The 23,563-nt window shown below is 40.8% G+C and overlaps 1 protein-coding gene across 2 annotated transcripts in view; it reads left to right on the top strand.

Annotated features, from left to right (window-relative positions):
- eya1 (EYA transcriptional coactivator and phosphatase 1) overlaps nucleotides 1-23,563 on the top strand; it is a 186,772-nt gene that overhangs the window by 99,305 nt on the left and 63,904 nt on the right. For both annotated transcript variants that reach the window (XM_059982790.1, XM_059982788.1), the window contains one exon: nucleotides 7,640-7,729. In XM_059982790.1, coding sequence (XP_059838773.1) covers nucleotides 7,640-7,729 — 90 coding nt within the window. The remainder of the gene's footprint in view (nucleotides 1-7,639; nucleotides 7,730-23,563) is intronic.

Genomic DNA, 23,563 nt, shown 5'->3' with positions numbered 1-23,563 from the left:
ATATTTTTAGGTTGAATATCATTGATATGTTGTGAATTTTATTTTGCAGCAGCAATACAGTGCAATAAAATTTACAATAAGAAATATATATAAAAAAATTCAAAAAGAGCAAAAATAGTGAGGTAGTGTTCATGTGTTGGTGCACGGTAGTGTGGTGGCTAGCACAACCCTTTACAGTATCAGTGACCCAGGTTCAATACCTGCTGCTGTCTGTAAAGAGTTTGTACTTTCTCATGGTGACTGCGTGGATTTCTGTTGGGTGCTCTGGTTTCCTCCTAGTACAAACGTATACCTGTTGGTAGGTTAGTAGGCCTTTGTAAATTGTCCCATGATCAGGCTAGGATTAAATCAGGGCATTGCTGGGCAGCGTGGATCGAAGGGCCAGAGGGTACTGTTCCATGCTGTGTCTCACTAAATACATAAAAGTTGATTCATTGTCCATTCAGAAATCTGATGGGGAATGTGAAGAAGTTGTCCCTGAAACACTGAGTGTGTGTCTTCAGGCTCCTATTCTGATGGCATGTTCTGGGTGATGGGGTCTTCATTGGTAGGTGCCGCTTTTTTGAGGCATCACCTTATTGATTGAAGGTGGTGTTATTTAGAAAATAGGTGAGACACAAGAGACTGCAGATGCTGGAATCTGCTAACTCAGTGAATTCCTCTAGCAGTTTATTTGTTGCTGCAGGTGAAAATAGTCCTTACCTGTTTTCTAATCCTTGTTTGACTATGATAATTATTCATTGTAAAATTATATTAATAACCATTCCTGTTCTTCAGCACTTTTGGAAAAAAAATGGCATTCAACCTATACTTTCAGTCCACTCGCTTCAACTCTAAGGTTCCAGGTCGTCATTCCATCTTTTACTTAATCCTTACCCCCCTCAAAGGTTTCTTCACAGTTCAACCACACCTTTGAGACAGTCACATTGAACCGCAAATCCTTATAAACATGCATGCATTGTAAGCTTTTTCCTTAAGTATGTTATTACAACTTTGAATGATTAGCTTCCAATTAGCGGCTTTAACACAAAAAAAACAAGAGTTTAATTAAGCACATTTTTTTCTCTATCGTACAGCAGTACTTAGTTCTCAATAGATGCACAACAAATTTAGCACCAAGCTATCAGCATAATTACAGTCTTTATCAGACCTGTTTTTTAAAAAAATCCCAGTACCAGATTAAGCCCAATTCCATTCCTTTGCAGCCTTAATTATAAGTGAAACTACATTTCAATTGAAGATCTCAGAGTAAGCCTTTGAGCTTTTAAATAGAAGCTTTCTTGTTGCTTGGGAATGTGACCTGTGGAAAGAATGAATAAATTTAGTGAATGCAGAGCTCTAATTTCAGAAACAATCAAAGGAATATTTCAACTACTGTCCACTAATAAATCTCACCAAAGCTCCTTTTATAATGCTTGGTCGTACATTTGTAAGCAGTTTTTTCCATCTATACCCAATAAAAGGTCTATGGATTGGGAAGGTGGGGAAGGGAATTGTTCTCAGATGGTTTTCTTCAGGAATGGGGCAGTAGGAGGTCAAAATCATTTTTCTCCCCAGCAGAAAAGCTGCACTAATGTTCTATTTAATGCCCACAATGCAAACATCAAGAAAGCCCTGAGAAAGCTAACAGGTACTTACCTCAATGTGGGTTAGAGCCAAAGGCATGAGCAAAATGTAATTGAGGTGTTTGCTCAAGACTGGAACCCGAATACATCCCTAACACTTTCCACATCCTACATATCAGGAGGATATTCATCTTTGAGTATTTTTAAAAGGAGAATCCTCTGCTACATTGAGGTATTGGACAACTTACATAAAATAATGATACATAAAAAAAAGCAAATTTTTTCAAAGTACTAGCCTGCTGAAGAAACTCAGCACATGAACAGCATCTCTGGGGAGGAGGAGGAAGGAATTTTAAACAACACTTCTTTCCCCACCATACCCCCACAGTTACTGCTCACCACCCCCACCCCCAGTTTCTCATTCAGATTCTTGCTCCAGATTCTAGCATCTGCACTATTTTTTTAAGCTACTCTGACTGTTTGGACATTTCGAAAGGAAGTATAATGCCTGTAGAATGGTTCTTCACTCTTAAAGGAGACCTTCAGCAGTGTGTGCTTTTGTTTTTAATCATTTAGCCCTCTCACTGGATCCACTCAAACTGAGGAAGACCAGGAGGAAGGAGTACCCAGTATTGGTCTGCAGGGAGAACAAACCAGTGGGTGGGGATTAGAACCCTTCTGTCTTAGAATTCACACACCAAGGGCAATATACTTGCATTTCTCAAAGATGTGGTGCATAAGGAGGTTGTCATGGGTTTGTGCCAGCTCTTGCAACAGCCCTATAACTATCTGCTGTAACAAGCAGAACACCACAAATACACTCACTTTTGCTCCCAGATAGCTCACCTGCAGGCTGCCAGAGGCAACATTAATTTACAGCCACATTCAGACAAAAACGGGCTGAAGATATGTTTGGGTGAGCACATGTTCTTATCTCATTACCCCAAGCATCTAGAAGCAGTATAACTGGGTTTCCACCAGCCCCGACATGATCCCACCATTCACATCTTCCCCTCCCCTCCCCTCCCCTCCCCTCCCCTCCCCTCCCCATCCTGCATTTTGCAGGGACCTCTCACTTCATGTCACATTGATCTGATGTCCACCTGCCTCCATCCCATGGCATGTTCCCATGCAACAGAGGAGGTGCAAAGCCTGCCCATTTTCCCCTTGCCTTACCACCATCCAGCAATCATTCTGTGTGAAGCAGAATTCATTTGCATCCTTTCCAGTCTAGTCTGCTGCATTTGTTGTTTACAATGTGACATCTACAGGCAGATTAGCATGGGGCAGCCCATTAGCCAGTGGTTAGCACAATCATTTTGCTGAGACCTGTGCTCAATGTACAGGAGTGATTTCAAGATTCTTGTGATATACCACTTTAATTCTCAATCTTATTCCCATTCTGATATGTCTGCCTGTAGCCTCCTTCACTGGCATAGTCAGGCCCAGGTAACCAGAAGGAACATGTTATATTCCATCTAGGCACTTTTCAACTTTCCAGAACGAACATGGAATTTTCCAACATAACGTAACACACCTTTCTCACTGTTTCCCATTATCACACGTGTTCCTATCTTTATAAAGTCTTATTAACAGATAGTCTTTGATGCCCTATATCACATGATCTGTCTTAACCAATAACTAGCAAAGAACAAACTACTGAAGAAACTCAACAGGTCAAGCAGCATCTGTGGAGAGAGAAGTTGATATTCTGGGTTGAGGTCCTGCATCTCCTTTTATCTGTCTCCATATTGACTGTTGTCTTACACCTCTCTGGTCTCTAGCTCTGCTTTGAAAGCTGTAAAGTCCCCATTCTTTCCACAGTTCTCAAGAAGAGTCACTGACTTGAAACAGTACTTGTCTTGATTGGATCAGTTCTTCCAGCATTTCTGTTCTTGTTTCAGAACTCAGATTTGATAGATTTATAATATTTTCCAAAGAACGGGGCATCACTGAAAGTGCCATGCATTCTGCTTAAAGAACACAAGTCAGGCAGGGTTGGAATTTCCCTAAGTTACTCCTCCTTTTCCCAGCTGCCTGTATCAACAGAGCATCAAATTGCTTTAATACAGTGAAGCACAATCTAAATGATCCATCACCAACCTTTTTTTGGTCACGCAGATTCAACCCAACCAAAAGTCCGTTTGCACGGCTGTGTTGTGAGGCACAACAATCTGCGAGCAGCAACAGACCTGAAGCCCTGCTCCAAACCTGCCCTGATGTCTTGTGTGGTCAAACGCCCTTTTAAATTTATCTACTTGTCTGTTAATGAGAGACAATTAAAAACAACAGAAATAGATGTAACTAATTTAAAAAAGCACAGAAATAACTAATTTTAAAATTACTTAACTAATAAATTAAATAAAATATTATTAATAATTAAACTTAAGAAACACTTAGACCATAAGATATAGGAGCAGGATTAGACAATTTGGCCCATTGAGTCTACCTCCCATTCCATCATGGCTAATCCATTTCCCCTCTCAGTCCCAATCTCCTGCCTTCAGCCATAACCCTAACCTAGTGGTCACCAACCTTTTTAAGCCCAAGATCCCCTATCTTGGCCTTAGTGAAAGGCAAGATCGACCTACTAAATTGGTTAGTCACGCACATGCGCACCTGGCAGAAAAGCCCGCAACGCGGAAGTAGAAATAATGTATGTACACTGCGTAGTTCCACTTAACAGAATCGGGAAGATTAAGCCAAAACCAATTTGTAGAAAAAAATCGGCAAGTACACGCATGCGCACACACGTGCCCACACAGGGCTTCACGGTCATGGTAGTCTTTCTTGGGGTAAACACAAGTGTCCCGTATTTGACTGCTACTTTTGTCCCTTATTTGGGAGTGAGAAATTTGACTCATAACTACAGACAGCCAGTCTGAGACGGTCTGTGAGGTGTCTGTCAGTAAGACAGCTCCTGTACTTAGATTTAATAATTTTCATCTGTTGCAGCAAATCACCCTCGCAAACCTCCTGACAGACTGAATACTTGAATGGACAGTTTCCTTTGTTAGACTGAATGTTGAATCTGCCATGTTTTTCAGGTGTTTTGTATTGGTAAACTGTTACTGAGACACTAGTATAAGTTTCAGAGGTACGCAAGATAGTGACACCACTGTTTTTTGTTTCCCAGTTATTTACATTTAGGGAATGTTGGAATTTAAAGGGGGAGAAGTGTTCTAACGTGAGCAATATAAAGATAAATTAATACAAATTAGGTTAATGATAATATAGCAATATCCCCTGCTACGGAAACTGTTTGTAAAGAGAGGGTGCTTCTGGGTTGCGGGGTTTTACTTCCGGTCTTTTCTACTGCGGTGCATGGCAGGGGAGCTACACACATGCGCACTGGGCAGAAAGAACGGAACTAAAACCCCACAACCCGGAAACTATCTCTCAAAAATACTTGTGTATTTATTTTTCACTTTTTCGGGATCTTCTGGGAAAATCTCAAAGATCGACCAATCAATCGCGATCAACAGATTGGCGACCACTACCCTAACCAATCAAGAAACAATCGACTTCTGCCTTAAATATAGCCTGTATTCACTTGCCTTCATTTATCACTTGTCTTCATTTATCCTTTCCATCCAGGTTGGTAATCTCCTCCAAACAATTGGGGCTGAATTAAATGCTGGTTAAAGAACAAAAGCAGGGGTTTGTGGGGGTCAGATATGAAATATATCATGTTCCTTAGCTTGACACACCCAAATCATTAGAAGGGAAAAGATGAAATATGAAAGCAAGCTAGCAAATAATATCAAAGTGGATAGTAAAAGTTTTTTCAAGTTTGTTAAAAATAAAAGAGAAATGAAAATGGATATAGGGCCACTAGAAAATGAGGCAGACAAAATAATAAGATGGCTGATGAACAAAATGAGTATCTTGCATCAGTGGTCTCTGTGGAAGACACTAGCAGTATGCCTGATGTTGTAGTGTGTGAAGGAAGAACAGTGGGTACAGTTACTGTTACAAGAGAGAAGGTGCTCAAAAGCTGAAAGACCTAAAGGTGCATAAATCACCCAGACCAGAGGAACTGCACCCTAGGGTTCTGAAATAGGTAGCGTTAGAGGTTATGGTGCCATTAGAAATGATCTTTCAAAAATCATTGGACTATGGCATGGTGCCAGAGGTCTGGAAAACTGCAAATGTCACTCCACTCTTTAAGAAAGGAGGAAGGCAGCAGAAAGGAAATTATAGACCAGTTAGCCTGTCCTCAGTGGTTGGGAAGATGCTAGAGTCAGTTGTTAATGATGAGGTGATGGAGTACTTGGTAATACAGGACAAGATAGTACAATAGATTTCCTTCAGGGAAAATTCTGCCTGACGAACCTGTTGGAATTCTTTGAGGAGGTTACAAGTAGGATAGATAAAGGGGATGTGGTAGATGTTGTATATCTAGACTTTCAGAAGGCCTTTGGCAAGGTGCCACATGTGAGGCTGCTTACCAAGTTAAGAGCCCATGGTATTACAGGATAGTTACTAACATGGTTAGAACATTGGCTGATTGGTAGGAGGCAGCGAGTGGGAATAAAAGGATCCTTTCTGGTTGGCTGCCAGAGACTAGTGGTATTCCACAGGGGTTGGTGTTAGTACCGCTTCATTTTGTGCTGTAGATAAATGGTTTAGATGATGGAATAGATGGCTTTGTTGCTAGGTTTTCAGAATGTACAGACTCAATGGGCCAGATGGCCTAATTCTGTTTCCATGTTTTATGGTCAAACTTTGGCTCTGACCAGCAGTGCCAGCAACCAAGCAGGAGGTCAGATGCATCAGACGGGTGGAGACTTCTGTTCACCCACTTATTAAGTGAGGGGCACTTGTACAACTAGGCCCTCTAGTGAGTGCCAGTGTGTTAATTATTTTAATCCTTGTATGATCCATTGCTATTATCTGCAGGAAATTAAAAGCTGGACCTAAGTACTTAAGCAAGTTTCCAATTTAAACTTTAAATATGGGGCTCATCAGGACACGTGGCATATGCCCCTAAGATCCACAAGGAATGAGAGCAATGAATGAAAGAAACTACAGACACACACTTTTTGTTAATAATTTAGAACACCGATCAGCTGATATTGGAGAACATAATCTTTGCATAGACCCAATCTTTCTGTGAAGCTCAATGAAGATTTAAAGATAGGGCAACAATCATGTATAAAAAAACACAATCGGGTGTGTTTTTTAAAAAAACAATGTTTCTAGTTATCTAGCAAATAACTTCTTTTAAAAAAAGTCTACTTGAGTATTACTTTCTCTTCCTACAGCTAAGACCTGTTTTCCTGAGTATTTCCAGCACTTTCCATTTTTATTTACTTTAATAATGCATTATCTGTACTTATTATTATGCAAACTAGTATTAAAAATAACTTGCTCTTTAGATGACTATGTATCAAATGTTATGTTTTTGCATTTTTTCATGCAGTTAAACCCAGACAGAACAGGTCCTACCTGCTTTCCCGATTATCTTGTCTAGTTTGTTTCTCTTAAATTTAACCTGTGAATGGAAAACTGACAAAGTATTTTTATTAGAACAGAACTATTTATGACTGTTTAATCCTTTGAAATGCAATTTATAACATCTTGCGATAGATATTACATTGCTTGGTCATGGGATGGGAAGTTTATCCTTGCACTGAAAATGAAAGATAATCATAAAAATTTTGTATTGTTAAACTTTTCTAAGAAATCAAATAGATTTAAAGTCTTGTCCCTTGTAAAGGTTTGCTTTGAAATTTGTCTACTGGATTCACATATTTAGTCGCAGGTCTTCAAACTGTGGTTTACCATGGCTTTGACCACAGCTGAGCTCAGAAACACCAATACTCAGGCTGCTATGTTGTTGGATTTTAAGGTGGCCGTTGATTTAGAAAGGACAGCTTTAATCCTTTAAGAGTACACCCCAGATCAGAACAATATATGTTAGTATCAGAGGCTGCAGATTTCATTTTTGAGTGTTAAATATGGCTCCTAAAGATGTCTGGTATACACTCCAGAGATCCACAGGGGCAAAGAATTTGGCATATCTACTTCAGCCAATGAATATTGTTTTCTTATTTGCATTCTGTGCATAGGATCCACCTACATCGGTGTCACTTGGATTACGAATGGAAGAAATGATCTTCAACTTGGCAGACATGCATCTCTTTTTTAACGATTTAGAGGTAAGTGGAGATTGTTTAACCTCCAGTCTTTGTTAAATATGTCTGTGCCTTCAAAAGCTCATCAGTTATTCATTATATCATTGATAGCAGCTGAATAGGATGGTCGAACTCAATAATAGAGGTGCTTTTTTCAGTCTTTGCTTTATGTAATAATTTAAGATATTATTGAAAATATTTCTCTATGGTAAACTGTGTCTGAATGGAATTCTTGGTGTTTTCATTGGTCCATAAAACAACCATAATATCGTGACTAGTTTGTAATTTAGAAACATAGAAACATAGAAAACCTACAGCACAATACAGGCCCTTCGGCCCACAAAGTTGTGCCGAACATGTCCCTATCTTAGAAATTACTGGGGTTACCTATAGCCCTCTATTTTTCTAAGCTCTATGTACCTGTCAAAAAGTCTCTTAAAAGACCCTATCGTATCCTCCTCCACCACCATTGCCAGCAGCCCATTCCACGCACTTTGAGATAAATTATTAGTTTACCTTTGCTTAAAAATAAAATCGTACACTGCCTCTGCTGTTTTCTAGGGACTGACCTGCTTGACCACATAGATGCTGAATTTAACCTAAGGAAGCACTGTATATGTTTACATTAACAACGTAATTTACAATAGTACTGGGTTCCCATTGAAAGGAAGAAAAAAGTATTCTGATGTTATTTGTGGAAGTAATTTTCAAGTTGTAGGGATAACTTTACATCCATTTACAATTAGAAAGACAAAATGTATCTGATCTTTTTCAGTTGAGGAAACAGACCTCTGTTAATGTGGAACAGAAATTGACTACAAATTTTCATGTCGGCATGAATGTACAACTGCAGTCATACAAATGCCAATGGAGGTTTCACTGAATACTTTCATTTATGGTGTATGATTGGATTATTGTTCACAGATTGTAATATCTTAAGGTGCATAGCTTTTTGGTATATACAGCTGCTCTTCAAACAGAACTTCCATAAAATGAAAATCACGAGGGAGTTCTCCAACTGGAGTCATCCCACCTACGGTATCAATGACCTTCACTCCATCAGAAGGTCACCAGAGATGGCACAAAGCCCTTCAGATACTGCACCCACCTGCATTAAGATGTGGACAACATTCTGAAATAGAAATCATGCCTTACTAATACCGGAAAATGATCCTCTACTACAAGAGTCAAATACTTTGATATCATTTGTTATGTGTCATATGACGTGGGTGATCATGATCTTTAGACCATGACTGTTCAAGGCAAATTTTTCTGCAGAAGTGGTTTGCCATTGCCTGCTTCTGGGCAGTGTTTTCACAAGACGCTTGACTCCGGCCATTATCAATACTCTTCAGAGATTGTCTGCCTGGCATCAGTGGTCACATGACCAGAACTTGTGATGTGCACCAGATGCTCATACAGCCATCCACCACCTGTTCCCATGACTTCATGTGACCCTGACTGGGGGCTAAGCAGATGCTACATCTTGCCCGAGGGTGACCTGCAGGCTAGCAAAGGGAAGGAGCGCCTTACACCTCCTTTGGTAGAGACGAATCTCCAGCCCACCACCCATCACCCCTGCTGATAAGATTAACTGGGCTAGTCACAAAAGTAGAAAGCAGGTCAGAGGCTGATGCAAATGGCATAGCTCCTCCGCAAAGTTTTTTCATAACCACAAGACACAAATCGAGAGCGAAATGGAATCTTCTCTTCCTAGATGTGTGAAGATACGATAATTCCCAAGATATCATTCTTGACATCATTTAAGGAAAAGCATCACACTTGTTTGTCAGCCATCCTGCTACCTTAATGATTTCACGCTTCCCCACCAACATCTCCTGGCTGCTGCTTACACCATCTACATGATGGATTGCAACCATTTACCAACTCAACAGAGACTCCCAAAACCACAATTCCTATTGTGAAGAAAGGCAAGGGGAGCAGGTGTGTAGAATATCTAATGTGCAGGTTGTTATCCCAGTCACACTCCATATTAGTCTGGAAACGTGTTATCATTCCTCCATCATCATGAAACAAAATCCTAGAATTCTCCAATGAAGAAGATTTTGGTATACCTCCATCAGAAAGACTGATGATTCAAGCTGGTCGTTCAACACCAGCTTCTTAAAGGATCATAAAGATTAGATGACAACTAATGTCTTTCCAATCAAAGTCTTCCCCATGAAAGAATTATTAAAAACATGACAAAAAATAAGGAATGAAATTTGGTTCTTTTCTGTGGTGATAGTTGAGCAAGTAACAATGGCACAAGAAGAGCTTCTTGCATTTCTTAAATAGACTATTCCACTAGAGAATAAAATTTAGTAAGTATCCTTTCCCAAACTCAGAATCTTCAGCAATAAACTATCCCTCAGAAAATGTGTTAATGTTATAATGAACTGAGGCAAACTGATGTTCAGTAACTTTTGAAATATGAGTGAAATCATATAAAAACAGATCCTCCTTGGAGTAACACACACAAAATGCTGGTGGAACGCAGCAGGCCAGGCACCATCTATAGAAAGAAGCGCTGTCGACGTTTTGGGCCGAGACCCTCCTTGGAGTACTACATTATAAGGAATATAGTGCACTGTAATACACTGTAGGAAACCACTGTGTCGTCCAGCACATTGTTTGTTCCACTGTAAGATAATTTTGTGAGAACCTGTATAATGCAGGATTCTCACTGGAATGCAGTGTGATTGAATTTGGTAAATTGATTTATTATTGTCATATATACTGAGGCCCAATGAAGAGAATTATATTTAGTTAGAGAGGTACATCATTTGATCAGGAAACAATCCCGAATTAAAATAATACCAATTGCATAAATACAGGAACAGATTTAAATCAGAAAATTAATTTAAAAGTTTGCCAATAGCTGAACAGTGGCAGAGTATACTTGATTTTTAATGCATCTATGTTCAATTGAAACAAAAATTGAGAAAAGTGATTAGCTTTGGCTTTGTTGGTTGTGCACCATAGATTCACTAGTTTGATCTTGCCATTAGGCCATTAGGAGTTTGCACTACCAAGAAAGATTGATTTGTATTGACCTATATTCACTGTAGTTTAGGCAACGAAAACTAGTGTCAGTGAAATACAGGATTCTAGAAAGAATTCTAAAAAGACTTAGCGAGAAAATAGGTAATATTCTTCGGAGAATATTACAGGAGGATGGGTACTGGAATGACAGGTCTGAAGATGGGGCAGTTGGTATACAGGTAGATGCAGTGTGTAGTGAGACTGTGAGGAAGGACAGACAGATGACAGGACAAAATTGCAGTCAGTGGGATAAGGTGAAGTGTAATTTAGGGACAAAGAATAGGATGATTTGGCAGCTGAAGAACTGGTGCAGGGAGTAGGGTTTCAGATTCCTGGATCATTGGGATCTCTTCTGGGGAAGGTATGACCTGTACAAAGGGGTTACACCTGAACCCGAGGAAGAACAATATCTTTGCAGGCAGGTTGGCTAGAGCTGTTGGGGAGGGTTTACACTAAAATGAAAGGGGGATGGGAACCAGAGTGATAGGTGTGTATTGACAGATGGCATATAAGTTATGAAGTGTATATTGAGACTGTCAGGAAGTACAGTCAGATGATGGGGAAAATTTGCAAACAGTAGGATGAGTTGCAGTGTAATGGGGACAAAATCAAAAATGGTAATGAATACAGGACTGAAGGGGTTATGCTGAATTTGAATGCACACAGTATACAGAATAAGGTACATGATCTTGTAGTGCAGTTGGAAATTGGCAGGTATGGCATTGTGGTGCTCACTGAGTTGTGGCTGAAAGAAGGTTATAGTTGGGAGCTTAACATCCAAGGATACACATGGTATCGAAAGGACAGGCAGGTAGGCAGAGGGTTTTGGGTAGCTTTGTTGATAAAGAATGAAATCAAATCACTAGAAAGAAGTGACATAGAATCAGAAGATTTTGAATAGTTGCGGGTAGAGCTAAGGAACTGCAAGGGTAAAAAGACCCTAATGAGCGTTATATACAGCCCTCTGATCTGTAGCCAGGATATGACGTACAAATTACATCAAGAGATAGAAAAGACATGTAAAAAAGGCAATGTTACAATAGTCATGAGCGATTTCGATATGCTGATATATTGGGAAGATCAAGTTGGTCCTGGATACCAAGTGAAGGAATTTGTAGAATGCATAAGAGGTGGTTTTTTAGTATAGCTTGCAGTTGAGCCTACTGGGGAAAAGGTAATTTTGGATCATGTGTTGTGTAATGAACCAGATGTGATTAATGAGCTTAAGGTAAAGAAACGTTTAGGAGTTAATCATAATAATATGATAGAATTCACCCTGCAGTTTGAGTGGGAGAAGCTAAAGTTAGATTATCGGTATTACAATGAAGTAAAGGGAATTACAGAAGTGAGAGGAGCTGGCCAAAGTTGATTGTAAGGGCCACCAGCAGGAAAGGCAGCAGAATATCAATGGCTGGAGCTGCTGGCAGCAATTCAGAAAATGCAGGGTAGATACATTGCAAAGATAAAGAAGTTTTCTAATGGGAGGATGAGGTAACCATGGCTGACACGAGAACCCAAGGACAGCATAAAAGCAAAAGAGCTGGCATATAATACAGCAAAAAATATTGAGAAGTTAGAGGATTGGGAGGCTTTTAAAAACCAACAGAAGGTAACTATAAAAGCCACAGGAGAGAACAGATGATACATGAAAGTCAGCTTACTAATAATTTCAGAGGATATCAAAAGATTTTTCAGATATATAAAGAATAAAAAGAGTGAAAGTGGATATCAGATGGCTGTAAAATGAAGCTAGAGAGGTAGTAAGTAATGGGGAAACAAGAAATGGCAGATGAACTTAGTAAATATTTTGTGTCAATCTTCACTGTAAAAGACACTAGCAATATGCTAGAAATCTGAGAGTGTCAAGGCAAAAGGAGTGTAGTTGCTATAACTAAGGAGAAGGTGTTTGGGAAGCTGAAAGGTGTAAAGGTAGATAAATCACATGGACCAGATTGGCTACACCTCAGGTTTTTGAAAGAGATAGCTGAAGAGATTGTGGAATTATTAGTAATGTTCTTTAAAGAAGCACTAGATTCTGGAATGGGTCCAGAGAACTAGAATGTCACTCCACTCTTTAAGAAGGTAGGGAGGCAGCAGAAAAGAAATGATAAGGCGGTTAGCCTAACCTCAGTAGTTGGGATGATGTTAGAGTTCAGTATTTAGGATGAGGTTTTGGGGTGCTCAGAGGCACGTGATAAAATAGGCCAAAGTCAGCATGGTTTCCTAAAAGGGACTTCTTCCCTGACAAATCTGTTAGAATTCTATGAGGAAATAACAAGCAGGATAGACCAAGGAGAGTCACTGGATGCTGTTGACTTAGATTTTCAGAAGGTCTTGGACAAGGTCCTGCTTATGAGACTGCTTAACAAGATAAGGACCCCTGGTATTACAGGAGAGATACTTGAATGGATGACAACCATACTTGTGGCTCATTGGTCTAGAAAGTGTGATTCTCGTTTTGGGGATTAAATGCTGAGAATGAGAGAGGACCCAGGTTCAAATCCCATACAAGCCCTCTGATTAACATTTGGGCACCATGATAGCGTAGCAGTTAGCACAACACCATTATAGCTTGGGCCATCGGAGTTTGGAGTTCAGTTCTGGCGTTCTCTGTAAGGAATTTCTTCATTTTCCCCGTGAACAGCGTGGATTTCCTCCAAATGCTCCATTTCCTCCCACGTTCCCAAGACGTACCGGTCAGAGTTAATTGGTCATTAACAATTGTCCTGGATTAGGTTAGGATTAAATCAGTGGGTTGCTGGGAGTGTGGCTTGGTGGGCTGGACGTTCCGTGCTGTATCCCCAGATAAAATAAAAAGATTTGCTGACCGGCTGGAGGGAGAGAGCAGGAATAAAGGGGGGAGTTTGTGGACAATACAGAGACAGGTAGGGGGCAGTTAGTGTTAGGAAAGTGGGGAGTCTGCAGAAAGGCTTAGACATATTCGAAGACATAGACCATAAGACATAGCAGCAAAATTAGGCCATTTGGTCCATCAGGTCTGCTCGGCCATTTCATCATGGCTGATCCATTTCCCTCTCAATCGCCTTCTCCCCGTAGCCTTTCATGCCCTGACTTCTATCAAAATCTGGCTTAAATACACCCAATGATCTGGCCTCCATAACCACCTGTGCCAACGAATTCCACAGATTCACCATCCTCCAGTGAAAGAAGTTCCCCCTCAACTCCATTCTAAATGGATGCCTTCTGTTCTGAGGTTGTGCTCTCTAATCCTAGAAGTCCCTTGCTGTCAAAGTCCTTCTCCTAATATGGACTCATGGTCTTGTATGGGAGAATGGGCAAAGAGGTGGCTGATGGAATATCATGTTGTGAGATGTATGGTCATGCATAAAGGTGTGGACTGTTTTCTAAATGGGGTAAAAATTCAAAACTTAGAGGTGCAAAGGGATTTGAGATTCCTTGTGCAGGATTCTCTGAAAGGCTGAGTTAGTGGTAAGGAAGGCAAATGCGATGTTAGCATTCATTTGGAGAGGACTAGAATACAAGAGCATGGATGTAATGCTGAGGCTTTGTAAGGCCTCATGGAGTATTGTGATCAGTATTGGGCCCCTTATTGAAGAAAAGATGTGCTAGCTTTGGAGAGGGTCATAAGAATGATTCTGGGAATTAAAGTTTTAACAATGAGGAGTATTTGATGGCTAAGGGCCTGTAATCACTGGAATTTAGAAGAATGAGGGGGAAGGATCTCGTTGAAACTTACTGAATATTGAAAGGCCTAAATAGAATGAATGTGGAGAGGATGTTTCCTATAGTAGGGGAGTCTAGGACCAGAGGGCACAGCCTCAAAATACAGAGATGTCCATTTAAAACAGAGATTAGGGGGATCTTCTTTAGCCAGAAGGTAGTGCATCTGTGGAATTCATTGCCAAAGATGACTGTGGAGACCAAGTCATTGGATATATTTAAGGTGGAAGTTGATAGGTTCTTGATTAGTCTGGTTATGGGCAGAATGCAAAAGAATGAGGTTGTGAGTGATAATAAATCAGCCATGATAAGTGGTGGAGCAGCCTCGATGGGCCGATTGGCCTAATCTGCTCCTATGCTTTTGGTTTATGGACAAGAGGTCAGCTACCGAGGGCTAGAAGAGAACCTTCTTTACTCAGCGAGTTTAAAATGTCTCAGAGCCCCAAGTCATGGAATAATAGACACCGAAGGAGCCCATTTGACAGTGAAGATCAATGAAAAGCCACCCATCCGAAACCTACCTTTCACTCTGAATTCTGTAGCTCAGCAGGTCACACTACGCATCCAATTGCTGGTTAAAGTGATGAAGAGTTCTGCCACTCGGGGTTTACAGAGTGCTAACCAGACTTCTTGAAAGAGCACTGTCTATGACACTTTAACACTGAGATAAGTAATTATGACAATGTCTATGCAGACTGCACTTCCTTGCTGAAGTCTGTGACCGTACAAAGCTACAAACAGTCGCAACCGTTCTCACTTCACCTCCTGCTTCTCACCTCTACGTTGGGGTGGGGTGGGGAGTGGTGTTATCAATGATGTTCTTTGTCCCTCACCAGCAGACTCCGTGAGCATGATTCCACAGCAACAACAGACAGTCCATGCAGAGGCACTTGCCACCATTGCAGATTTTCCTAATGTGCTGCTGCAGTCAGACTGCACGTTTGCGGCTTTTCAAGCTCCCATGCAGAACCAAGGAATATCCCCTAACAGGAAATGAGCACATTCTCTCAACATGCCAGTATTGTCAGACCTCTAGGGGACATTCCTAATAGTCCAGACATACCTTGAAGCGATGGAGTATGAGAGGTGACCTGATAGAAGTGTATAAAGTGATGAGGGACATTGATTGTGTGGATAGTCAGAGGCTTTTTCCCTGGGCTGAAATGGCTAGCACAAGAGGGCACAGTTTTAAGGTGCTTGGAAGTAGATACCGAGGGGATGTCAGGGGTAAGTTTTTCACACAGAGAGTGGTGGGTGCGTGGAACGCATTGCCGGTGGTGGTGGTAGAAGCGGATACAATAGGGTCTTTTAAAAGCTCCTTAGATAGGTACATGGAGCTTAGAAAGATAGAGGGCTATGCGCTTGGGAAATTCTAGGAGGTTTCTCAAATAGGTTAAATGGTCAGCACAACATTGTGGACCGAAGGGCCTGTAATGTGCTGTAGATTTCTATGTTCTATGTCCAATCTATGAATGCTGGCAGCCCTAAAATCTCACTCACCCTACAGAGTTGCACGCAATTCCTTACAGCAGTCGTATTGCGCCAAGGAATAGATGTGGGAGGGCCCCAGAGCCATCCCACGTTCAGCAGCTGCTTGCTGTGCTCAGAACTCCAGCTGAGTAACACTGAAGTCACTGCCATACCAGGAGACTACAACAGGGTCAGTGCAAACAGGACTTCCCTTTCTGGCAGTGCTAGTGAAGCCATTTAACAAACTGTAGATTCTGCTTGTTCTTTCAATCCCTTGATTCTTTCCTCTGAATTTTTAGTCAGAAGCACTGGAGTGCTTCTGCAGCTGTGACTTCAAAGCACTACATGTATGTATGCCTTTTAAGATGGATAAAACAGAATTATCCAGTCATGAGTTTCATAATTGTGTCAAGGAGAAGGATATCTCAGGGTCAAGGCCATTGATCGCTGCTTTTCTGGATCTTGTCTATTGTCAACAAGAATATCTCCAGTGACAGTCGTAGAGCATGGATCCTTGTGTGTGTTTATGCTAAGCTAATGTTACTCCCTTCATTCACATTTGATTGAATGAATTTATGCAATAAATCTAATGTTGCAAAGAACTTGGCTTGCATCTTGGGATGCCAGCAACAGTACTTCTTGCCTTGTTGTGGGTCATTTTTAAGTTGCTGCATAATCTAACAATCTTGACATTTTGGGTACTTGTTCAGTTGAGACTGCCTGTACACCATGCTTTCCTCTCTAGCTTTAGCTTTTAGCTAACACCTTGGGGTTTACAATATACAGCTTGGCAGAAGCTTGGTGTGTATATTGCCTTATAGCCAGGGATGCTACATTTCTACATTTGTTCCCCAGTGTGATTTCAGCTTCTGCATCAGTTCCAAGCATATAAATTGATGTTTTTCTACCTGAGCCATTCCTAGTTAATATGTGTCTCCCTTTGAACTCAGCTACAATTATTGACAATTATGAAAGTTGGTTATCAATACATATAATGCCTTTGCATCTCATTAGTATTTCATCCAAGTTCTTTTATAAGCATGAGATTCGGCAGATACTGGAAAACTGTAGGAGCAAGGTGCTATAAGAACTCTGCAGATCAGTCAGCATCTATGGAGAGGAAGAAACAGCTAGTGTTTCAGATCAATGCCCTGATGTAGGGTCACAGCTGAAATGTTGATAGCTTATTCTTCCCCCCTGAGCAGCTGAGTTCCTCCAACACTTTGTATGTGTTGCTCAAGTACTTTTTTAGATACATTTTAATTTCCACCGTGAAATAAGCCAAATATTCTGGACAGAATGATGCATTTTATAGCTCTATTAATTTCTGCTGTCTGTTATTTATTTGCATTTCTTACCCTTGCAGCTTCCCCCACTAGTGCTGAAAAGCTATAGCCAGTCTAGTTCTACTCTCTCTGAATCAGCTTAAGTACTATGAAGACTCCCTGTTTTTATGCCCTGTTCTACAACATTGCTGCCTGCAAAAGAGTTGCCTTGATATTACTGCTCTTGGTTTGGATTTGCAAGCCTTCCATTAAATCTATGAGCAAAAATTCATGCCATCACAGTTACACAATGCCAACTTCATTTCAGGAATGGAAGTTTCATTGTAGCCTTCTGAAAGTGAATGTCATTTTGCACTGCTATATCTGTCAAGCTTGCTATATTGCAAGTTAGGTCAAATATACATCTCTGCAAGTCTTATATTTTGGACGGAGTTCATCAACCAATTAAGCCACATAAGGAAATCTATTCCACAGCACATGGTTTAAGAATTCATAGAAGTTGCAATGTCTGGATAAGTACTTTAAATACAGCAGGATAGATGCTAACTGCTTCTCCCATTTTCGAGTCCCTGTGCCAAACTTGTAGTTCTCTGTAGTTTCACATAGCTCTGGATTGAAATAATCCTCCAGCTTCTATATTACTGTAAAAAGCTGTTCTTTGGCTTTGTGTGGGACTACAGGAATAGTAAACATAAGTCTCAATGATAATCTCTTTAACAACCTCCTTAAACTCCAGTACAGCTTCTTCAGAGTCTGAAAATGATCCAAGATTTTCAGAATCTTGTGAGCAGCAAAAAAAATTCTTTCTCATTTTATATAGACAAATGCTGTCATGCTTGATTATAGACTCCTGAGCCACCTAAATATCCTGTCTACGCAAGCTAGTATGATCAAAAATCAAATCAAATCAAGTTTGATTATCATTCAAACCATACATAGATGCAGCTGAACGAGACAGTGTTCCTCTGGGGCCAAGGCGCAAAACTTTCAAAGTAACAAGCAAACGTTCAAAAAAAGCAAGTAACAAATTCAAAGAAGCATATTCACTGGTCAAGAAGGAAATCATATATAGTCCAAGACCCTGACTTCATTCCACCACTCAAACACAGGAGGCCAGCACCGATAGGCGAAGCCAGGCCCCAGCCAAGCTCAACCAGGGCGTAGTGCTTCCACGTCTCTTACCTGGTCTGCAGTAGCAGGCAGGCCCGAAGCTTGAGGCCTAGTTCTCGCTATAACCCCGGCTAGACGGCTCCCATGTCGACTGTCCATCCACCAGACCAGGGTACCCGGCCTGCAGCAACTTACATTACCAATGTCCAACAGAGTCTTGCCAACGCAAGTGAAATGTCCAAGATAATCTCCCACAACTATACTACACCAACTTTGATGCTTCCGAGTAGCAACACGGTCTGCAGCCACGTCAGCTCCTCCATCGCCAAACTGGCTCCTTTGATACACTGACGGGCTTCTCTGATGTCCCCTTGCCCATCTGAACAATAGTACTGTTGTACTCAAAGCTAATCTGTTTTCTCCTGTGTGTTTCATCTTCCCATTATCAACATTTCCCTCAGTGCCACAAGCTCCTGCTGTTCTTTACACACTACTGTTGCTGGCACAGGTCACTGGGTTCCAGGAAAACTTCATCTCAAGCCATTTTCTCTTTGCTCATGGAAGAGTTCAGAGACCATGTGCCCAGTGCCCTCAATCAGCTAAGTTTATTCAAGTCACACTTTTCTGGAGCTAATACTCATTGGTTACTTTGACTCTCCTTGTCTCCAATCGCAGTACATTTGGAATGGCCTGCGAGCCAGTTTTGCTGATCTGATGAGTATTATAATTTTTGGAAGACGCAACAAGCTTCGTATTGGGTATAGGTCTTGCAGCATATCTTATGGAGTATATCACATGTGCACAGCTCAGTTACAAATATACTACAGGACGAAGAGAGACATACAGAGCAGTAGAAAGAGTGCAGAGACACTTGAGTGAGGCAGGAACTTGCAAACAGAAAGGAGGAGGGAAGTAGAGTTATCTTTTGTATGAGCTTGTAGATGTAATGAAAAGACATTAGGTTGTGAGGATTCACTTTAATAAGTATAACAAAATCGTGATATTTCTGTGAATTTGTCAGCATTGCTGGTTAGAAATTTGTGCAGAATTGGTACGTCACCAAAAATTTTGACAAACAACTATAGAGGCACTGTAGAGTCCCCTAACTGTTTACATCATGTTCTGATATGGAATCACCAACGACCAGGAATGGAAAAGTCTATAAAAGTGATAAATACAGCTTAGCCCATCACAGGCAAAACCCTCCCGAACATTGAGAACATTTACATGGAGCACTGCCACAAGAAAGCAGCATCCATCGTCAAGGATCTCCACCATCCAGGCCATGCTCTCTTCTTGCTTCTACCATTGGGCAGGAGGTACAGAAACCTTATTTATAATAAGATATGGTGTTCTTTATGAGTTTATATTTTAAAGCAAGAGTTTGATGAATGATGTTTGTCACTTGATTGTGCCTGTGTAAGTAATCGGGTTGAGATAAACTACTGCAGGATCTTCTAATGTGTTGGACTGTTTCTGGTTTCTCTTGACACTTTCTGCATTTATCATCTTGAATATGTTGGTTTTTATTATGTATTTTTGATATTTTTTTAGTTAACCACCTGGTCCCATAATGCCGCAAGGAACTCATCTGTTTCTGGGAAGAGGTCTCCTACTCTGAGTCAGGCGTTCGACGCTTCCTTTTCAACATCTAGTCTGCTCAGATTGTGGGGATGTCTTCTGTGGAGCGTCATTTTATTGTTATTTGCACAGTTTGTCTCCTTTTGTACTTTGGTTGTTCGTCATTCGGAAACCTATCAAATGTTGAAAGTCCTCGATAGAGTGGATAAGGCAAGGATGTTTCCTATGATGGGGAAGTCTAAGACCAGAGGACGTACCCTCAGAAGAGAAGGAAGGTCCTTATAGAATGGAATTGAGGAGGAGTTTCTTTAGCTGAAGAATAGTGAATCTGTGGAATTTGTTGCCACAGGCAGCTGTGGAGGCCAAGTCATTTTGTAGATTTAAAGTTGATAGTTTCTTGATGAGTCAGAGCATGAAGGGACACGGGGAGAAGGTAAGAGACTTCAACTGAGAGGGAAAATGGATCTGCCATGATGAAAATGCAGAGCAGACTCAATAGGCTGAATGGCCTAATTCTGTTCCTAAATCTTACCGTCTTGTGGTTTGATGGTCAGTCTTTGCTTAAGTATAATTTTTCATAAATGCTGTTGTATTTCTTTTTTTTTTACCTATAAATACCAGCAAGGAAACAAATGTTAAGGTATATATGTACTCTGAACTTCGACTCTCTGGCAGCCTGCTACCAGATCACCTGAGGCCCCTCATGCCCTTGTGATACTTCCTGCAATTGTCCAATGCTTGATCAGCTCCTTCTGAATGAACATGTGAATATTCTTCCAACCCTGTGGAATAACTGGTGCAGCAAGATGAATAACAACATCATCCAGCAGTAGCTGGAGGAGTATTATTTGTTTGTGCCTGTGCATTTGAGAGCTTGCTGATGAGACTGCTGATGAGACTGATTTAGACTGCACGTCTAAATACTAACAGCAACAAATTGAAGCAGAACACTCCAGTAACACCAGTTATTCTAAAATAACCAGGCAGTACCTCAGGGAACTGAACAGTCCTCTCTCTTAATATGCGCTGTGTAAATCCTTAAATAAGGATGTCCTGTGAGAAAGGCCAAAGTCAAGGTCAGAGAGACAGAAATGTAGTAGAAAATTAGAAGGGAGTGCAACGTGGAAAGGGAAAAAAAGGCAAGAGAGAGAAAGGGAGAAGGTCGGAGGGAGGAAACAAGGAGGTGCAGAATGAGCGACAGGTGTAGTGAAGGTCTGACTTTACCCAACACAGATCTGGTTCTTATCATCTTGACATAGTTACTGCATTAGTGATGAGCTGATGGAATTGGAATTAGCTTTATTATTGTCACGTGCACCAAAATACAGTGAAGAGCTTGGCTTGCATATGGTTCATACAAATCAAATTATTACACATTGTACAGAGGCAGCACAAGGGGAAGGCAACAACAGAATGCTGAATAAAGTGTAACAGCTGCAGAATGAAGAGTGGAGAAGAGAGAATGTCCAGGGTGGGTGGATCATTCGAAGAATAGAGAAGGGGAGCTGACTTACATGCTGTGCTGGACTGTGTTCACAACATTCTGCAGTTTATTGTAGTCACATGCAGAGCAGTTGCCTACCGAGCCATTATGCAACCAGATAGGTTTCAATTGTACATCAGTTAAAATCGGTAAGGCTTAGTCTCCTGATGAAGTAGAGGCATTGGTGAGCTTTCTGCACAGAAAACTGAGAATAGAGGAACACAATAATCAGAGTGCAGGACGTTACAGAGCTAGAAGCCAATTGATAGAAGATTAGAATTCTAAGTCACATCATTAACATTTATGAAGGCAGTGAACTATCTAAAAATACTGGTTGAGTGCCATTGAACAGTAGGATTAAAGTCCCATTTAGCACACAACTAATGTTTTAATCAGACCTCAGCCCTTTATAAAAGCAATGAAGTAAAAGTGTCAAAAAATAAGAAAAACAAAGTTTCTTAAACTGCTTTGCCTAAACAGCAAAGGGCCTAGATGGGGCAGTATTTGTATGGTACATCCAAAACAATGTTCTTCACACAGTATCTAGAAGAGCCTCCTCGGAAAGAAGCAATACTGGACTTCATCTTAGGCACTGAGGCAGACCAAGTAAATGACTGGCATATGAGGAATACTTTGGATCTAGTGACCTTTATTCCATTTGTTTTAAAATCGTTATTGAGAAAGACAGTGCAAGTCCACAAGTTAAAGTCCTGAAATGGAGCAGGGCCAACTTTGAAGGCATTAGGCAGGATCCACCTGGGGCTGACTGGGTGATTCTATTTAAAGGCAAAAGAACAGTTGTTAAGTGGAAGGCCTTTAAAAGGGTCATATCAAGAGTCCAGTAGCAACATGTTCCTGTTTGGGGGAAGTGTGGACATACTACATCAGAGATCAAGGCTCTGGTTTTAAAAAAAAAACAGGAAGCATGCATCACTTTTAGACAGCTGGGTACAAATGGATCCCTCAATAAAATATAAACTACACTTAAACATGACATCTAGAGGGTCATAAGAGGGAATGGGATGTCCTGATGTAGGGTCTCTGCCCAAAACATCGACTGTTTACTCTTTTCCATAGATGCTGCCTGACCTGCAGAGTTCCTCCAACATTTTGTGCGTGTTGCTTGGATTTCCAGCATCTGCAGATTTTCTCGTATTTATGAGATGAACTGGTAGGCAAGATTGAAGATAATCCCAACAAATACTTCAGTTATATAAACAATAAAAGGGTGACTAGGGACAGACTAGATCCTCTTAAAATCCAGCAGGGCTGCCTAAGTGTGGAGCCACAGGAGACGGCTAAATTTTTTTATGTCCATTTCACTTCAGTGTTTATGAAGGAGAAAATCATGAGCATAGAAGGCATGAGGATAATAGCTGATATGGTATTTGAACATATGCATATTATGAGATAGGAGGTACTTGCATTCCTGAAGTGCATTAAGAGGACCTTGTAGAGATATCTGCTTCATCATTGGCCACTGGTAACGTTCAGAAGTCTGAGAGGTGGCTAACATTGTTCTATTTTCAAGGATAGTAGCAGGGACAGTCTAGGGAACTATAGGCCAGCGAGTCTGACTTTATTTAAAGAGAAAATATGGGGAAATTTTCGAGGGACAAGATTGGATAGTCAGAATCAGGTTTAATATCATCAGCATATATCATGAAATTTGTTAATTTTGCGTCAGCGGTACAATGCAACACATCATAAGCATAGAAAAAATAAATGAATTACAGTAAGTAAATAGTTAAATTACACAAAACACAAGGAAATCTGCAGAAGCTGGAAATTCAAGCAACAAACACAAAATGCTGGTGGAATGCAGCAGGCCAGGCAGCATCTGGAAGGCCGAGACCCTTCATCAGGTTAAATTAAGTAGTGCAGAAATAGAAATAGTACAAAAGAATAGTGAAGTAGTGTTAATGTGTTCAATGTCCATTTAGAAATCAGATGGCAAAGAGGAAGGAGCTATTCCTGAATCACTGAGTGAGTGCCTTCAGGTTTCTGTAGTTCCTTCCTGACAGTAACATTGAGAAGAGTGCATGGCCTAGGTGGTCAAGGTCCTTAATGATGGCTGCCATTTTCTGAGGCACTGCTCCTTGAAGATATCTTGGATACTATGGATAGTACCCATGATGGAGCTGATCAAGGTCTGGTCAGATGATTCAGCATAGTTTTGTG

This window comes from Hypanus sabinus, chromosome 1, assembly GCF_030144855.1.
Source record: "Hypanus sabinus isolate sHypSab1 chromosome 1, sHypSab1.hap1, whole genome shotgun sequence".
NCBI lineage: Eukaryota > Metazoa > Chordata > Chondrichthyes > Myliobatiformes > Dasyatidae > Hypanus > Hypanus sabinus.
This window is presented reverse-complemented; position numbering and strand designations above follow the sequence as displayed.